Source organism: Dromaius novaehollandiae, chromosome 1 (assembly GCF_036370855.1).
Source record: "Dromaius novaehollandiae isolate bDroNov1 chromosome 1, bDroNov1.hap1, whole genome shotgun sequence".
In the NCBI taxonomy this organism is placed as follows: domain Eukaryota; kingdom Metazoa; phylum Chordata; class Aves; order Casuariiformes; family Dromaiidae; genus Dromaius; species Dromaius novaehollandiae.
In genome coordinates, this window is record NC_088098.1 from 53,663,556 (window position 1) to 53,677,394 (window position 13,839).

A 13,839-nucleotide genomic window follows, 5' to 3' on the forward strand; every position below is an offset into this window, starting at 1 on the left:
GTGGTGGGTCCCCGTGCTCTCGCTGGGACGCTGCAGCCCCCGTCGGAGCAATCGCTGCGCAGCCTGTGCAAACAGCGGCCGTTGACACGGGCTCTGTGTCACGCAGGGAGGCGTGGGAGCTGAGGTGGGGATGCTGTAACCTTTCTGTGTCTCTCTTTCTGACTTTGTCATCCTGGGGATCTTTGTGTACGTCCCATTTTTATCTGTGTTTTCTCCCTTTCTTTCTTTCACTCATTCTCTCTCTCTTTCTTCTCTCCCCCTCCCATCAGTATGTGGGCTGATCACTGCTCAAACTTTTAATTCAGATGGTAATTGGAATAATAATACGGGCAGAATCCTTCTGGCTCTGTTGCTGCAGCTGGCTTCAGGGAGCTATGAATAGCTCTGAGTCACACACTGAGATGGTTTAACTTCAAATCATTTTGTTTTGTTTTCATATTACCCATCCCCAGGCTCCAGGGCTTCACAAGGGAAAAAAATAAAAATCCCCCCTCTCACTCCACCCCAGAATACAAACTGGGCCGAGACATGTTAATAAAATCCTTGTTTAGAGAGCAGATCACCAAAAGAAATTGGTCAGCTAATCATGCCTTGCAGGGCAGATGGGGACTGTTGGCACTTACTTGATCTATTTATAATTATTGAACGAAAAAGCAGAAGTGTGTATATAAAAATGGTATAGAGTTGATTACAGCTTCCTCCCCTCACCTTCCATATGTCACTTTCCTTTTTATATGGTAAAACTCTCCTGCACAGTGACTGTGTCTTTGCGTGTGTTTGTACAGCACCTAGCACCAAGCCCTCCTGGGAGCTGTGACCATCGTGTGGTTTAACAACAACTGCAGTGATGGTGAAAATTTGGGCACGGACTCCTGCAACTAGATAGACCAAAGGCACCACAGCAGCATATAGCCCGTTGCATCAAGCTTATACAGCACCATAACCTCTGGCATTGACCCCAGGAATATCTGGAAAGAAAGAAGCTCTCTAGATGTCAGACCGTAAGGCTGGAATTAGAGAAGGTGGAGGGGAAAAGCAACCGCAAGATGAATGTAGTTGGGTCTGCAAGGCCCTGCCCCAAGATCTGAACAGTCCCCTCTCTGCTGTGGGTGTTTCCATCCAGACTCCCCAAGAAGTGGGCAGGCATCTGCTATGCTGTAACCGTGCCTGCGCTCTGCATATGGATCTGTTGATCCGGATCACAAAACAAAGTGACACCCTCCGTGTGACTGTGATACAGAGCTGCTGAGAGGAATAAAGGTATGAAGTGTGGCACGACTGGTTTGGTGGTGTGATGCAGTAGCCACTGCGAGAGCAGCATTGACCACAGACAAAAGAGAAGCATTTGCCAGACGAGGCCAGACAAAGCAAAGAATAAAAGTGTAAAAATATCATGGGATTTTTCCATTATTGTTGTTCATGGTGTATGTCCTAGAACATCAGATATGGTTGTTATAAAAAGCCAAGTGGGGGAGTGCTTCAGCATGGACATTTCTGTTCTGTTTGATGAGAATGTTCCATTGCAAATTTAAGAAAAGATTGACAAATATGATCCGTTCTGGCAGGAGCGGGAGAAAACCTGGGACGTGTAAAGCGCTGTACCAATAGAGTGGGGTGTACAGGGATCTAGTGATTGAGGCATTGCATCAGCACCATGTGCACGGCCTTCTTATTATTAGCCCGCAGATCCTTTGGAAAGCGATAGCAAGAGGCACCACTGACACCACAGTGCCGAGCACATCCTGATTGCATGGCGCACAGTGTCAACCGAGGAGTTAGGAATGACTGCAGTACGGCTGTGCTGTTACTGGCATTGCTAAATATAAGGTACTGGGCAGGGGGAGAAAGTTGTTTGAGAAGGAGGGAAGGCCAGTCCAGGCTGCAACGTTGGCACGACTGATCTGTTCGCCCCATAGCCTTGTGCTATGAGGGTAAGGTAGCTGTGGTCTGCTGGTGAGTGGTGGGAAGGGAGTGTGTCAGGCATAGCTGGACGCTAAATAGCTTGGGGGTAGATGTGTGTGTTTGTAGGGTCCTGGAGACCCACAGTTTATACCTGCTTAATGGCTTAAACACTGCAAGATAGAGAATGCGATGCCCAAGCTGCAGCTGCACCCAGCTGCCTCCCAAAGTGCTGGGGGGGCTTCCTCAGGCAAAGTAACATGTGGGCGTTCAGATACATTGGGGATGGAGGGGGCAGAGGGATGGCAAGGCATCTGTCAGGACTGCAGTCTCCTCCCTAGCATCTCCCAGGGTGCTCTCACCTGCTGTGCCCTGCACTGCATCCGCCAGCGGGGTTTTGTCCCATGCGCAAGGAGTTGCCACTAAACCCCCAACTTCCCCCCTCCACATGTGTGACAGAGCCAGCTCCAAGAAAGGACCTCTGGCACGATCCCATGAGAAGGGGATTTTCACCACTGTCCTCAGCCCGCCTCTCTTCCCCCTGGTCTGTGCAGCAGGCTGGGGCCCAGGCAGCTACCAGTATCCCATGCTCGGAGTGGCTGAGCACATCTGCTGGTTAAGGACAATATTATCATTCCTCTTTTGAGGGAGACCTCTTTGGGCCTTTCCTATTCAGTCTGTTTGTGTTTCAGATTTCAGTGGAGGAAGGTTACCTGCTTCTCACCCGTTTTCTATTTGGCATGAGCAGTGAGGAAGATGCTGGAGAGTGCCGGCCCAGTTTGTACATGTAAGATTCAGGCCAGCAGACAGGCTCTCAGCACCTGGCATGGTCACTGGCCCCTGACATGGCCACTGGTCTTGGAGACCCAGTGTTGCAGGCAGGGATGTCAGTGATGGCCCCAAGAAACCAACCCCTGAGGAGGGAGCGTGGCTACATCACTGCCCGGAGTAGCTTCTCCAAGGGGCTAAAGCCTGCCGGCGGCAGCCCCAAGCCCCAGGGCTGCTTGCTTGTTTCTCTTTCCAATGGCGGCACGAAGCATTGTGGGGGTGTGTTGGGGTGGAAGTGGTAAGTGGGTTTATTTTAGTTTGTCTCCTGGCTTGTGTCGTTCCTAGTTTGCGGCGCCCAGTATTAGTAATGCTTCCCTATGCCAGCTGGCAGCACAAGATGAATCAGATCAGCTGCACCACAGCATGGACCCATCCGCGGCCAGCCTGCTCCAGGGCGATGCCTCTATCCACGGCGCTGGTGCTTTCCCGTTGCTCTGGCTTGCACTCCTGTGACTGCTGTCTACTGCGAAACACTCCCCAGCCCCTCTCACAGTAGGCAGCAAGGGCAATGCCTTTAGACCCAATGTCCCAAAAACCCCATGTGACTGTGAGAACATGCCCACTGCAGGATGGTCTAGAAGAGGGCTGCAGTGTGCTTGTGCAGTGACAGCAAGCCGTGGACACTGCCTCTGGGGGTGGATTTTACAGGGTTAAAGGTTTGCTTTGCCAGATTTCTGGGAAAAAAAGAAAAGACATCTGTCTGTCTTAAAATCAGATTCACACTCTCTCACTGCCCTTGATCCTCTCACAGGATCAGTCGCCACTTCTCTGATTGTGCTTTATTAAGCACATTCCTGCTTCACTAGCCTTGTCCCCTTCTCCTATGTCTGACCAGTGCTAGCCTTGGCATGAAAACGCCAGTAGCCTTCTCTTTCTGCCAAAGACCTCTCTCTCCCCTCATCCTCCCCCAGCCAAACTGCAGTCTGCCAGTAGCCTGCTGGACATGGTCCTTCTCCTGCCTCATGTTCATGCTCAGGATCTGGCCCAGTCCCTTTATTCCGTGAATGTGCTAGGTTTCAGGTTGCTTTACGAATTCCTCGCTACTCACTGAAAGTATGGGTGAACAAGTGCTGGCTCTGCAACCACAGGAATTTGGCTCATCTCAATGTCAGAAAGTACTGTTGTAATTGATCGGTTTCTCTCTCCCCTGGTCATGACATCACAACATGCAATGAAGTCACATGATGACATCATAGATCTTGGAGGACTGTGGAGATGCCTGGTCCTTCCCTCCCTGCAACCTCCCCTCTCTCCCCCACACACCTGAACACACTGGTGATCTAAATGGAGGGATTTCTGTTCCTGCCTGTTCCCCCATGAGTGTTGCTGAGGCTAAAGGAGCTGCTGCAGAGGTTGGCACAACAGTTGCCAGTGTCATCTGCCTGTGTGACCTGGGCTGAAGGTAATTTGGATCCTGTTGTTTGCCACAGCCCACAGCATCCTGAAAATGCCACGACCGCTTGTCATCTCTGGGACACTGGAGAGGGCCTGCCCAGAATCTCAAGGCCTGGATAACGACGATGATGATGACAATGAAGAACTCAGCTACCCCTGTCACTCCACATCTCCTACATCCCAGTCCAAGGGCCACGACAGCTCAGGCGATGGTCAGCTGGAGGATCCAGGTGAATCCATTCCATTTTCATTAAGGGGTTTTTTAAAACCCAGGCACTCTTGCACAGTGAAAGATGAAGGGCTGAAAAATAGAATGTATGCCAAGAGCTTGGCCAGGCATGCACTGGAACTTGAAGAGGATGGTCAGGAGTTTCAGGAACCATTTTACAAAGACATGGGAATGTCTGGCAGCTTGTCTGAAGATGAGGACAATAGCTGGACCAGGAGCTATCACCTTCCTGTGCATGAAAGATCACATGGGTCCAGAGTCACCAATATGGCACCATCCAGCTCCTATGACTCTTTCCAACATAACCCAGGCAAGCACTTGGAGGTGGAAGCGTTTGCCCCATGGGTCCATGCCAGCCACCCTTATCTCACATACCCGGAGCACACCAGGGTAGCACAGCCCCACATGCTCCACGAAGAGTCCATTGGGGACAGGGAGTTCCCTTCCCTGCAGCTGACCTACGAAGAGCTCAGGGAGGAGAACTGCATGCTTAGGTGGAAGATCAGGAGCATGCAGAGCTTCTCGGAAAGCCAAGCACACACAGTGAGGAGCCTAGAGAGGCGTTTGAAAGCCAGTATGGTCAAAGAGGAGAGAGTAGCCCAAGGGTTAGAGTCCCTTGTCCAGCAGACTGGACGGAGTCTCCAACTGATGACCCAGAGGGCTCTGGAGGCAGAAAACAATGTGGAAAAGTTGAAGCAGGAGATGTTTTTTCTCCAGGGAGAGCTGGAGAGTTTTAAGGTGGAGAATGAAAACCTGAGAGCTGGCCAAACTACTGACCTGGGGGCAATGAAGCAAAACATAGACATCGCCTTGCAGAATCTCCACAGGATAGTAACTGGTGCAAACTGGTCCATCAGACAGTTGGTCTCTGGAACAGAATTGCTGCATTTTGTTGCTGAACTCCTCAAATCTACAGGCAAGATTTCCGAAGTTGAAGCAGAAGATGGTCTATGAACTAAATTCTCTGCTAGTTCTATGGATGAGTGTAGGGACTGAGACCACAGGTCTCCCACAACAGCCTGTACTAAAAACACTTGCTTTCATATGCTGGAATGTGTGTGTGAATAGGCAGCCTTTGTCCTCCATAGAGATACATTTTTTATGATTTCAGGTACTGATGTTTTTTTAGTTGCTGATGCTCTGTTCTGGCATTGCAGCACTGGAAACTCCTCCCTCTCCTCCTGCCTAAATATATCTTAGGCTTTGGGCTACAGGGCCCAGTCTACAGTGGGCTCTGTGCAAGAGTTTGTGCAACAGTTTTGGCTGACTTGACTTGAGTTCCTTTGTGGGATCCGGGAGATTTAGTACATCTGGCACAGGATGTATTACTCTTTAACAGTGTGCACATCCCTTAGCTTAATTGTACCAGCTGGTATAAGAGAGCTATACCTGCATTTCATCTATTTCCTTTGCCCCTTTCTGGTGAGCTGGGGGAGGTAAGGAGCAGAGATCTGGGTGCTGTTGCACACAATTACAATGAGCAGAAGTTCCTTAGATCCTCTTTCCACTTCTTTTGGAGCCAGCCACTGTCCAGCCCTTAAATTTGAAGCCTCTTTGGAACTTTGGCCTCCATTCCCGCAGCCAAGGAAGGGGCAGGTTTGCTCAGAAACTTTTAGGAAATTGTGACATATCCAAATGTGAATTGTGATGATACCTTTCCTCTGATACCAGTATCCATGCTGGCTAAGGGTGCACTTATCAGGGCTGGCTAAGGATGGCACTTGTTGGAGAGGATGCCCTTCCTCTCCTGCCTGGAGCTGGCATAGACAAGTGCACTTGAATTGCCTGCCTTTTGTCACTTGCTAAAGAAGTGCAACAGGGGCAGGACCTCAACCATGGAGTCCAAACTCCCCATGTTATCACTGAAGATATGTCAGCTTAATCCTAGCAGGGCCATCTCTGGGTATAAAGTGACCGTTCTTCATCACCTAGACATCCCTCAACTTTACTGATGAATTTAGGTTTACTGACTGCAATTCTGCTGTAGGCTGCCCAGCTGCACAACAGTATATCCCACATCTGGCTGTACTGACCCTTCTTAAAGACTTGGATGCTGTAGGGTGGTGTGGGAGTGGATGCTGACAGAGCTCCATATGGCTGTTTTCACTTGGATGTGCTTTTTCCTAATGGGAATTTTTGGGCAGCTGTTCACTTTTACCTGAATTTTACTTCTCATGGTCCCATAGTGGCTCCCTGTCTGAAGAACCACAGCTGAGTAACCTTGGTCTCTGGAGAAGAGACTGCTGGTTAAACTTCATCCCAGACATGGCAACAGCAGTGCTTGTACATCAGAGATGATGTCTGTAACTCCTTACTTGTTGCCTTCTAGTCTGTGTTTCTAATTTGGGGAAAGTGGTGGTCACCTGTAGCCACATGAAGCCCTGTTCTGCAGCAGTGATGATGAGACAAGGATGGTTCTCATCAGCTATTTCATCCTTGACAATATCACCTGCTGTTCCTTTCTCCTGTCCAGGTACAACCACTTGCAAGGAGCTCCAGAACTTGGATTTGTCCTAGAAATCCTTGGATTTGGCCCAAGATGGCAAAGAAGGCTAGTTGCTTGTTGGTGAGACTAGGAGTGAGCGAACAAGCTGGCTGTGTCTGCATTCTGTGCTCTGCATTGGCTGCTGTAATCCAAAGGATACAATGCAGGATTAGTATGGGTGTACAAAGCCCTTCCTAATCTGTGAGTCATCACCCCCACACTGCATTTCCTTTCCCAACAGCCCTGGGGAGGCGGGATAGGTCGTCTCTTGAGTCTTCGGTTTCCTAGTTCTTCAGTTCAGGAGGGACTGGGTCAGGACATAACATCTGCTGGACGTTCTCCCAGGGCTCTACAGCGGAGCCCCTTCTTGGCTACTGTATACACGGCATGTTGCAAGGTCTGTTTGCTCTAACTGGCTTCTCCTTGGCTACTTCTAAGCTTTTCCTTTGCATCAGTTCTCCTTTCTGGCTCTAGAAATTGCTTTTCTTCTCTTCTTTAGAATGAGGGGATGTTCTCTGCTCCTTGGAAATAAATCTCTTCTGGGTCAGGCTGGGCTGACAGTGATCCCTGAGGGCTGCTGTGTTTGTCTGTGCTTCAATAGTCCTTGTGTGTGTGTAGGTATTTAGACTGGCTGAGCTCTTGTCCTAGTGTAAGCTATGATATTAATATAATGGCTCAGGGCAGGGGCCTTGCAAGCTGCTCAACTGTTGCATCCTTGATCTGAAGAGTGGTGGCTGTCCTGCCCTGCGACTCTCCCCAGGGTCAGATGTAAGGGGCTTCAGCAGGCTGGAGAGTGCAGGAGCTGAGCGCTGCCACAGTGTGTGCGTGAACCAGGTCTGTGTCTGTCAGCTCTTTACTTGCTGAGGCTAGGCCACGGTGTGGTGTCCCACAGAAACCACTATGTCCCTCCCCAGTGAAAAATAAAAGGCTGGGAGTCGTGTGCCCTCCAATCCTGGCCTGGGACGGATCCTTTTGGGGGAGGCTTTGACAGGGTTTTCCTTTGTACTTCTTTGTAAGGCACATGCCCAGGAGCAATCGCAATGACAGCACAGGCCTCAGCTCACCAGAGGTGAAACCTAGATTCGCCTTGTCCCATATGAGTGCTGCTGCATGAGATCCCACGCTCACCCAGCTCCCACCGCCCCCTGACACCTGATGATAAAGCAAGCCATGGGCAGCGTCCGAGTCAACCGGTGAGTAACCTTCATCTCAAGGACTGTTGCTGTCCCTGTTGGCCTGGGCCTCCTTGTCTGGTCCCTCTGACCCTATCTGTGGCCTGTCTGACATTATAATACTCTCAAATTACCTGCCAGGGACTTTTCTGCTCCAAGTTAAGGGTCTTTTCTCCTCCTCCAACCTGAAAGATGCCATATGTGTGGGGAATTCTCAGGTCTCAGCAGGGTCAGCTGCTATAGAGAAGAAAAACAAAAGCATGGACATGGTGCCAGACACCAACCCTGGTCAAGAAATCATGGATTTCAGCAGCACTGCAGAAGCCTCATATTACCACAGGACACAATTCCAGCTGTGTTTGTTTCCCCCACTTCCTTTTCCAATGAAAAGAGAAAGGTGGATGATTTTGGAGCTGTTAGGTTGCCCTGAAGAAACTGGCACATTTAAGCAAGGAGTAGCTGGCACCAGGATGGAGGAGTCCGTGTTGGAGGACTTCAGCTGACATGCCAACATTGGTGGGGGGATTGGGGGTAGGGAAGGTGCTGCCAGCCCAAGAGGTCCTGGGAGGCCATGGTTTGGCAGTCACGAGGGGAGAGTCATTTTGGTGGGTCCCTGTGCTTGGGAGCCAGCCGCTTGATTTCCTCAGTGGTCAGAGCATCTTCTGTGACCACATCCTTTAGGAATACCTGTGACTTTAGACTGAGCTGTGTGTGAGCTCTCAGGAGCTGCTTTCTCCTGGTGCGGGAGATGGGAAGGGATGATGCTGTCTGCAAGGGAAGGGAGCAGGAGGGGCAAGCAGCTCCCAGAAAGGGGGGAGTTACTCCCAGCACTTTGGCTGTTGATCTCCAAATTACACCTTTAGCTGTGGATGCGGGATGCTGGGAGCCACGTTCGTTGCTGTAGCAACAGAATTGTCCTGAATGCAGGAAGTGTATAAACATTGTCACAGATACACAATGAAATCAGTGGGGAGAGCGGAGGAGAAAATAGAACCTCCCAGCCTTGTATAATCTCAGGGCCAAAATGTTACTAGACCCCAGGCACTTGCTCTCATGCCTCTTAGCTGTTCCAATTGCAGTCACGATTCGAAGCCTTGGTGTCCTTCCTTAGATCAAAGGCCAGAAAATAGCACAGTGCTGCAAGTTTCTCTTACTTTGCTGCGCTGTCAGGATTTAAGTTTAGATTTAACCTCCTGGTAGCAACACAGCAAATATTGCAGCTGGGCTCCACCAATTTGGTCAATGTGGCATCCTCATGCAACAACCAAGGAAATGTGCTGTCATGAACTTCCTCACCACAGTGTCATAGTGGGAACCCTGCTCTGTCAGCCGTCCATGTTCCTCCTGCCGTCACTGTCTCGCTTATTGTTGTTCTTTACATGTTTCTACATGAAACGTCTGTTTCTTCTCTTCCAGGTACAGTATTGTCTCAACTGAAGAGGATGGACACAAAGTCTCTGCGCTGGGCAGCATGAATGGGCACAGCCGGAATGGGAAGGGCCATGCCCCCCGGCGGAAGCACCGCAACCGTTTTGTGAAGAAGAATGGACAGTGCAATGTCTATTTTGCCAACCTGAGCAACAAATCTCAGCGCTACATGGCCGACATCTTCACCACCTGTGTGGACACGCGCTGGCGGTACATGCTCATGATCTTCTCTGCTGCCTTCCTGGTCTCCTGGCTCTTCTTTGGCTTCCTCTTTTGGTGCATCGCTTTCCTCCATGGTGACCTCAACACACCAGCAGGGGCAGGGGGCCCGTCTCTCCTCAAGCCCTGCATCATGCATGTGAACAGCTTCTTAGGGGCTTTTCTTTTCTCAGTAGAGACCCAGACGACCATTGGATATGGCTTCCGCTGTGTGACTGAGGAGTGCCCACTGGCCATCATGGCAGTCGTGGTCCAGTCCATTGTGGGCTGTGTGATTGACTCCTTCATGATTGGCACCATCATGGCCAAGATGGCAAGGCCCAAGAAACGGGCCCAGACCCTCCTTTTCAGTCACCATGCGGTCATTTCCGTGAGGGATGGCAAACTGTGCCTCATGTGGCGAGTAGGCAACCTGAGGAGGAGTCACATTGTGGAGGCCCATGTCCGGGCCCAGCTCATCAAGCCCTACATGACAGAGGAAGGGGAATACCTCCCGCTGGATCAGCGAGACCTCAATGTGGGCTATGATGTGGGCCTTGACCGCATATTTTTGGTTTCACCCATTATCATTGTTCATGAGATTGATGAGGAGAGCCCGCTGTATGGGATTGGGAAGGAGGAGCTGGAGACGGAGAACTTTGAGATCGTTGTTATCCTGGAGGGGATGGTAGAAGCCACAGCCATGACCACGCAGGCACGAAGCTCTTACCTCGCTAGTGAAATCCTTTGGGGCCACCGTTTTGAGCCAGTTGTGTTTGAGGAGAAGAACCACTACAAGGTGGATTACTCACGCTTTCACAAGACCTACGAGGTGGCTGGAACACCTTGCTGCTCAGCCCGGGAGCTGCAAGAAAGCAAGATGACTATCCTACCTTCTCCCCCACCTCCCAGTGCCTTCTGCTATGAGAACGAGTTGGCTCTTGTCAGTCAAGATGAAGATGAAGATGACGACGAAGTGGGTGTGGCATTAGGGGGCAGCACAAAGGAAGAGGGAGGTGTCATCCAGATGATGGATTTTGGAAGCCATCTGGATTTGGAGCGGCTCCAGGCGACTCTGCCCCTAGATACAATCTCATACCGCAGGGAGTCAGCCATCTAACTCCTTCTGCCTCCGCGTTCCACACCTGTTGTCCACCACCTCCTCCTCTGTTCTGCACCCTTATGTAGCTGCTGGATAAGTCCCTTCCCCACCAAAAAGGCCTCCCGTGACCACCTCTCAGCCCTTGAGTACATCGAGTCTTGGAGCTACTCTGACGTACTCCCTTTCCCATGAAGACATACTACTTGGAAGGGGAGTGAGGATACACTACCCTCCTTCCAGTGTGCATAGCTTGTGCTAGGACTCATTTCCTGACCAGAGACAGGAGAGTAGCACATCTGATTTCTAATCTCTGGAGAGGTGACAGAGTCCATGCCCTCCACAGACAGACTGGGAGCCACAGCAATTGTTTCTGCTGCTTAGACAATGACGGACTTTCTGTCCCCTTTCAACATGGGTAGGCCCCATGGCTATCAAGAGTCATGACTGTCACTAGGAGAGGAGTGATACCTAAACAGTGACCAGATGAGGACCGATAGGAAAGTTTAGGGATCCTGGAGGGAGTGGGGAAGGATCTTGCGGGAGGGGTTTACTTGCATGTTTATTGCTTGTTGCACATGACTCTTTTTTTGTATATAAAACAGATCAAGAACTGAAATCCATATTCTTCCACTGTAAATGCCAAGCTAGGAGACAAGGACACTGTACGTAGCCTACACTGCACTCTCCTTGGCTTTTGGCATCTGTCACTTCCAGAAGCAGCTTGGCTCCACACACTCACACCCAGTTCTCCCAGTCCTTATGAAAAACGCTTTCTGCTTCTCTCCCAAGATGCCTGGCAGAGGAGGCAGGGCCCTGTGTTTGCACACACAAACTATTCACTGGTACAGCACCGCCAGGACGACAGACAACTGACCTGACTGGACAGCAGACACTCTACTTGTTCCTTTCACCTCCGCTCTTCTTCTCCTTGCTGCCATCAGCTGTAAAACTGAATTTGTAACTATTTATTTTTAATAAAGTCTAATATCCCAGGGGGAGGTTTGGAAGCAAAAGAGCAACCCCAAGGCTGCAGGCTGGAATAGTGACTGATGAGTGTTATCAGTGCTAGCGTCTGCTGTTTGTATGGCATTAGTGCCTGGAAGCTCCAGTATGAGGGCTCCCTTGTTGTGAACCTTTCTGTTAAAGACCTACACAAAGAGGCTCAAAGAATTTGCCCTGGGAGAAGACGTGTTGGATACAAAATGTATGGAGGGAGGGAAGCATTTGTGTTAAAATTATCAGTAGTGATGGGTCGAACATTTCCATCCTGCTCACTTTGGAAACAACAGGAGTTTTGCCTGAGGAAGGACCAGCTGGGTTATAGATATGCTTGATGAAGAGGCAGAGACATATAAGACACTGCTCTAGATGTAGGGTTCAAAAATAAAACAAAACTTTTCTGCCAGAAAGCATATAAGAACTGGGAGAAATGGAGGGAGGGCATCAGCCAGAGCTAGAAATGTAGCATCTCTTTGCTGTCATTTCACAGAAGACATGAAAACCTGATGATTCTTTTCCTTTGGGAGTAGCATAAACACTCCTTCAAAACTACAGAGGACATGAGGACAGAAAGATAAACAGGTAGCTAAAGAGCTGCTCTGAGCAACCAACAGTTGTGCTATAGGGGAACTGGCTGAAGGAATGACCTCCCACTTTAATCCCTGAACTACAAAGCATGAAAGCAGCATCTTGGTATCATTTTGGAATTAGGAGAAGAAGCAAGAGAAGAGGGGAGGAAGCAGAAAAGGAAGGAAGGAAACAGAATGAGAGGGAGAAGCAGACACAGCAGGCAAGTAAAGAAGGAGGAAGGAAAAAGAAGGGAAAATGAGGAAATAAGGGAGAGTGTTTGAGAGGAAACAGGGATAGACTAATAGGATGGGTCTGGGCCCAGACTTGGCCATTTCCTCCCTGGCATGTAGGTTCTGCTGTGGAAAGCTGCCCTGCATGCACACAGTGACTCTGAATGTGCCGGTTTGATTTGCATCCTAAACAACGATCTGAAACACCGGCAGCCTGGCCAAATCCAGGCCTTTGGCAAGCCTTTCAAGGAGAAAGAAAGAGGAACAAGCTGTAGGATGAAAGAAGAGCAGACAGGTGACAGCTGAAGAGAAGAGCATCAGGAGAGGGGGAGAGAATGGAAAGGAAATGGTTTCTGATGCCTCCCTGAGTGTGACAGCAATGATTCATTCATCCTTCTCCTCCTGTTCTGCAGAGAGTGGGGACAGGAGCCCATGGATCCTGGCTTTTCCAATGTATGACTTGATACACAGCCTCATTTTCTACTTATTTTCCCATGTGTATCTCTGTCCCACCTCTCCTCCCCATTGCTAATTAATGAAGTCCCTCCTTTCACCTTTTTATTATTCATTTATTTTCCCTGGAGGGAATAAACAGGGGCTGGTATTGACCTGCCTTTTAATATAGCTTTTAGAGTCTGGAGCCTGTCACTGGGCATGGCAGTGGAAACAAACTAATGGACTGAGAAAGAAGGACTCTCTGTGCCAGGACACGGGAATCCAGGACACAGCCTGAGGTGGTGGCCCCAAGAAGAAGGGGAGGCCACACAGCTGGGCACCCACCACCAAGCAACAGCATCCTTCGGAGGTGAGCAGTCCTGGAGATGCTGAACGAGCCTGGTGGGCATCAGGCTCAGGGAGTTTGAAGACTGTGCACGCATCCCACGGTCGCCGGTGTACAGCATTCAGTGCCTGCACACACGTGCCCTTGGCAAGGTGGGCAGTGGTTTGCAGGGATTAAATGCTACAGCTGGCATGATGCAGAGGGCTCGGCTTACTTAAATGCCTTGGTTCAGGCGTGCGGGCATGCACCCAAATAGAGCTAGGGGCCAGGCACAAAGTTCGCACTCACAAAGGATATGTGGAAAGAAATGGGACTGGCAGGCAGAGGCGGCAGCTTTTGCAAGACTGATCTTTGGGCAGAAACCTACCAAGAGAGCTAGGCGAAGACGGGGCAGCCGAAGTGCGCGCAGGGCCAGGTGCCAGCAAACACGGGGTGGCAGTGATGGCACACAAGCCAGTGCTGCCACCCTCCACGTTCAGGCGGCAGAACTCTTTTGGGAAAAAGGGGAAAATGTCACCATAAC

At 50.2% G+C, this 13,839-nt stretch overlaps 2 protein-coding genes across 2 annotated transcripts; both read left to right on the plus strand.

Annotated features, from left to right (window-relative positions):
- Positions 1–4,174: 4,174 nt before the first annotated feature.
- Positions 4,175–5,305, plus strand: LOC112983506 (endosome-associated-trafficking regulator 1-like). Its single transcript, XM_064504962.1, has one exon. It carries the CDS (start codon positions 4,175–4,177, stop codon positions 5,303–5,305), a length of 1,131 nt encoding a protein of 376 aa, XP_064361032.1.
- A 2,553-nt stretch (positions 5,306–7,858) lies between these two features.
- KCNJ4 (potassium inwardly rectifying channel subfamily J member 4) lies at positions 7,859–11,753 on the plus strand. Its single transcript, XM_026100656.2, has 2 exons — positions 7,859–8,029; positions 9,425–11,753. The coding sequence occupies exons 1-2, from the start codon at positions 7,992–7,994 to the stop codon at positions 10,752–10,754; spliced, it is 1,368 nt and encodes a 455-aa protein (XP_025956441.2). The 5' UTR covers positions 7,859–7,991; the 3' UTR covers positions 10,755–11,753.
- Positions 11,754–13,839: the final 2,086 nt, after the last annotated feature.

Coding starts and splice junctions, on each gene's coding strand:
- LOC112983506 (XM_064504962.1), top strand. CDS start 4,175: ATGCCACGACCGCTTGTCATCTCTGGGACACTGGAGAGGGCCTGCCCA.
- KCNJ4 (XM_026100656.2), top strand. CDS start 7,992: ATGATAAAGCAAGCCATGGGCAGCGTCCGAGTCAACCG. Junction 8,030..9,424: donor GGCAGCGTCCGAGTCAACCG/GTGAGTAACCTT, acceptor CTTCTCTTCCAG/GTACAGTATTGTCTCAACTG.